General features: G+C 33.3%; 1 protein-coding gene across 2 annotated transcripts in view; it reads left to right on the top strand.

Moving 5' to 3' along the window:
* The window catches only part of LOC111867844 (E3 ubiquitin-protein ligase MARCH2), an 8,913-nt gene extending 5,742 nt beyond the window's left edge, over positions 1 to 3,171 (top strand). For both annotated transcript variants that reach the window (XM_023858039.2, XM_023858040.2), the window contains exon 5: positions 1,621 to 3,171. In XM_023858039.2, coding sequence (XP_023713807.1) covers positions 1,621 to 1,804 — 184 coding nt within the window. In that variant the 3' untranslated portion in view covers positions 1,805 to 3,171. The remainder of the gene's footprint in view (positions 1 to 1,620) is intronic.
* Positions 3,172 to 3,528: the final 357 nt, after the last annotated feature.

The following is a 3,528-nucleotide window of genomic DNA, read 5'->3' as shown; positions in this document are numbered from 1 at the left end:
GAGAGTGAGTGCAGTTGGTACTGCGGCCACTACTGGCCTCTTGTATCAGCCCCAGATGATAGATGATGGTGACTGTGGAGCAATTGCTGGAATGAAGATTGGCAAGGAAAACTGAAGTACACAGAGAAAACCTGCTCCAGTGCCACTTTGTTCACCACAAATCCTACATGACCAAACCTGGGGCACTGCAATGGAAGCCAGCAGCTAACAGCTGGGCTATGGTGCTGCCTGTTGAGGGAGCATTACAACATACATTTTAAAATACTGTACAGTGAAGATGCATCCACCTCTGTAAATATATTGAAGTTAAAAGATTACAGTCTTATGGGATATGATGCAATATAATTTGATAGTTTTGTACTCTCTGCTTACTTATATGGCCTCGTGCACTGCCTTCAAAACCTGATTTGACACATGACTGAAATTTTTCTTGGGTAAAAGCATAAAGTATCACATATGTTAAGGGAAGACAGAAGGACATGCAAAGAGACGTGCATAGACTGATGAGTGTATGAAGTTAGAAGTATAACCGGTTGTATAATCTTTTTATGATGACTGGATAACAAATCATATTTGACATGGATTTTCACTGTGATTATATACTAAATTTCATGCCAGACATCTTTCCTTATTTTGTGAAGAATCTCTGTTTTAGAATAACTTTCGAAACAGTTGACAGATCGCTATAAAACTTAGTACGAACATCATGTAACTAGACAGCACTACATTATTACCTTTTAATTCTTGCAATCAGTACCACCAGCAATGTTCCTATGAACTTCTGATGTCATAGTAACTCTAGCGCCTGTCAGTGTGGGTCTGGAAATTTTTTGTCATAATATGTTTTTGACTTCTGAAAGTTAGGGTAATTTTTTGTCGATTATGAAAGAATGACATATTGACATGCGAAATTTGTGTTTAATGTTTGGTTCAGAGATGATAACAGAGGAATAACTGGAGGCAGGAGTGTGGAATTTTGTGACATTTGAGGTTCTCACGGCAGTGAATATGAAGGTTACATCTGGGCTGTGGTGCCAAGTAGAATGGAAATAAGGTTTCAGCATTTTGGAGAAGCTGCCTCTATCTTCAGAATGCCTACAAGACTACATACCATCTCATCCCAGAAGACAGCAATTTTCATGCAAATGGAGATTTATTGATGTGTAATTTGAGTATGACATACATGGTATTGAAATGTTTAAATATGTTAATTTAAATGATACAACAGGCACAAGTGTAGACCTTAAAAGAAAGGCAGCGAATTGAAAATANGATGAGTGTATGAAGTTAGAAGTATAACCGGTTGTATAATCTTTTTATGATGACTGGATAACAAATCATAAAGCAATTGGTGAAATTTACAGGAAGAAGTCCTGATGAAATCAAGGAAGAAGAAGAATACCATACAAAATGTAATTACTTATAGATTATTTAAATATGTGGGAAGAATCTTAAGACAGAGACTTGAAAGTTTTGTCACATTAACAACCCATCAAGTATCAAAGATTATAGTACAGGAGAATAACCTAATCAGAAAGCATTCATCTAGTATGGAATACAAGAACAGGTTAGGAAATGTTTCAGTTTGAATATACACATTGCTTGGTACTTTTGACTTAGGTTCCACTGGATGGTGATGAGGAGATGGCAGGGAATGAATCAGATCATACGACTCACAGACCTGCAACGTTGTCATCCTGCAAGCAGAGGACAACAGAGGACTGAAGTGAATAACAATGGAATTCTGGAACAAGAGAACACTAGTGGGTCATCACAAGTTTTTGAAATGAATACTCCTGTCTAGTCACTTTCTAATTAGTAAATACAACTGAAATACAAGTTTTTTTGTTTTTTTGTTTTTTTGTTTTTTTTTTTTATCTGTCCAGGCTTAAATGATATACAAACAAGAATGCTGCTGTCCATTTGAAGAAACGACAGAATTGAGATAGTGACATAATATTTTGCTAATTATCTGATGAAATATTTCAGTATTTCAGATTCATTCCATTATAATTTGGATATTCATTCCTTACTTCTGCACTGCAACTTGCTGTGAATGAGAATCTTGTTTTAAAGTGCGGTAATAAAGATTATGTAACATTCCTCATGTATATCAATCTTCAGGTAAACTCAGATGTGATAACAAGTGCCATAATGGTTTATCTGCCAGTGTAAAGCAGATAACTACTTAATATGTTGATGTTATGAATTTTATATTTTATGTTAATAAGTGTGTGTTTGAAGCTGCGTAACAGTTGTAAATTGATTGATGTACTACACCTCTCTCTGTTTTATGATAGGTTATACATTAGAATGTCTGGACATCAGTACATCTTATTGATATCGATAGTGCTCATTATGAATGATCCTAATGATACTGAAGATCAAATACCTTCATGACATTCAGTTACAATACCAAAAACAATTTTGTAAGCTCTCTTAAAGCAGAAACACTTATAAAAAATGTATCATGCTGATCTGCAATAAGCACATATCTTTACAAGAAAGTCACATCATTTCATAATTATATTTCATTATTATGCTGCAAATTTTCCAGTGAATGGTATGTGATCTTTGCTGCTAATCAATCTGATATCGCTGTTCTATTGCTTGCATTTTTACACACTATCCAAATGTGTCCTTGCTCTAGTCATTAACACCACAAGTGCCTCTAAAAGTACAAATATGTATATTTTAAATTGTGGGAAGTGCTTTTGTGTTTATATACAGTGATAATTCTTCACAGAAATATTGAAATAGAGTTATGATGAAATACAAGAAGCAACCTGTACCATAAAACTTATTTTATAAAAATACTGCTCATTACTTATACTATGGAATGCCCAATTTGTATGTCACTTATGCTACTTCATGATCCTTACATTTAAATTTTCTATAGGTACGGAAACATAGACATCTCATAATCGTAAATTTCTGTAAGCAGTTCCTGATTTCATATAGAAAGAACTGTTCCAGAATTTTTATATAGTGCTTCTTGTGTTCCATCTGAATCATAATTGATTTGTATCGTAGTTTTTCTGCCAGAGGCTCAGCCAGAAGTTGTTACCAAAGATGAGTTTGCGGTGTTTCTAATTTGAAGGATCAAAGGTTTTTTAAAGATGATTTTAAACTCTTTTGTAAATTAAAGTATGTATTGTGTTTTTGAAGCTTTGTGATGCATTAGCATTAGATTTTTTTTTGTTTATATATATTTTGTAAACTGAAATAAATAACTGTGTTTTTAAAGCTTTATGTTGCATTTCTGTTTCCTCACAATTGTTCCAGGAATTCAACTGAAATTTTAAAGTAATTTGTGAACAGAACGTAATGTGGTTTTAAAGTTTTATAATGTATTTTTCCTTATTCTTACAGTCATTATACATTTCAAGCTGTAAATAGTGGAGATATGAACATCTACTAGCTCATTTATAGTGTAGCTCATAAAGTGCTTTAAGATAATGAGATCCAAATTGCTGAAAATATTAGAAATTCCACAATTGAATACAAAATTTGTAATGATTTCAAACA

The sequence above is a fragment of the Cryptotermes secundus genome, unplaced genomic scaffold (assembly GCF_002891405.2).
Source record: "Cryptotermes secundus unplaced genomic scaffold, Csec_1.0 scaffold2543, whole genome shotgun sequence".
Lineage (NCBI taxonomy): Eukaryota > Metazoa > Arthropoda > Insecta > Blattodea > Kalotermitidae > Cryptotermes > Cryptotermes secundus.
Note: the sequence above shows the minus strand (reverse complement) of the source record. Positions and strands in the feature narration are given on the sequence as shown.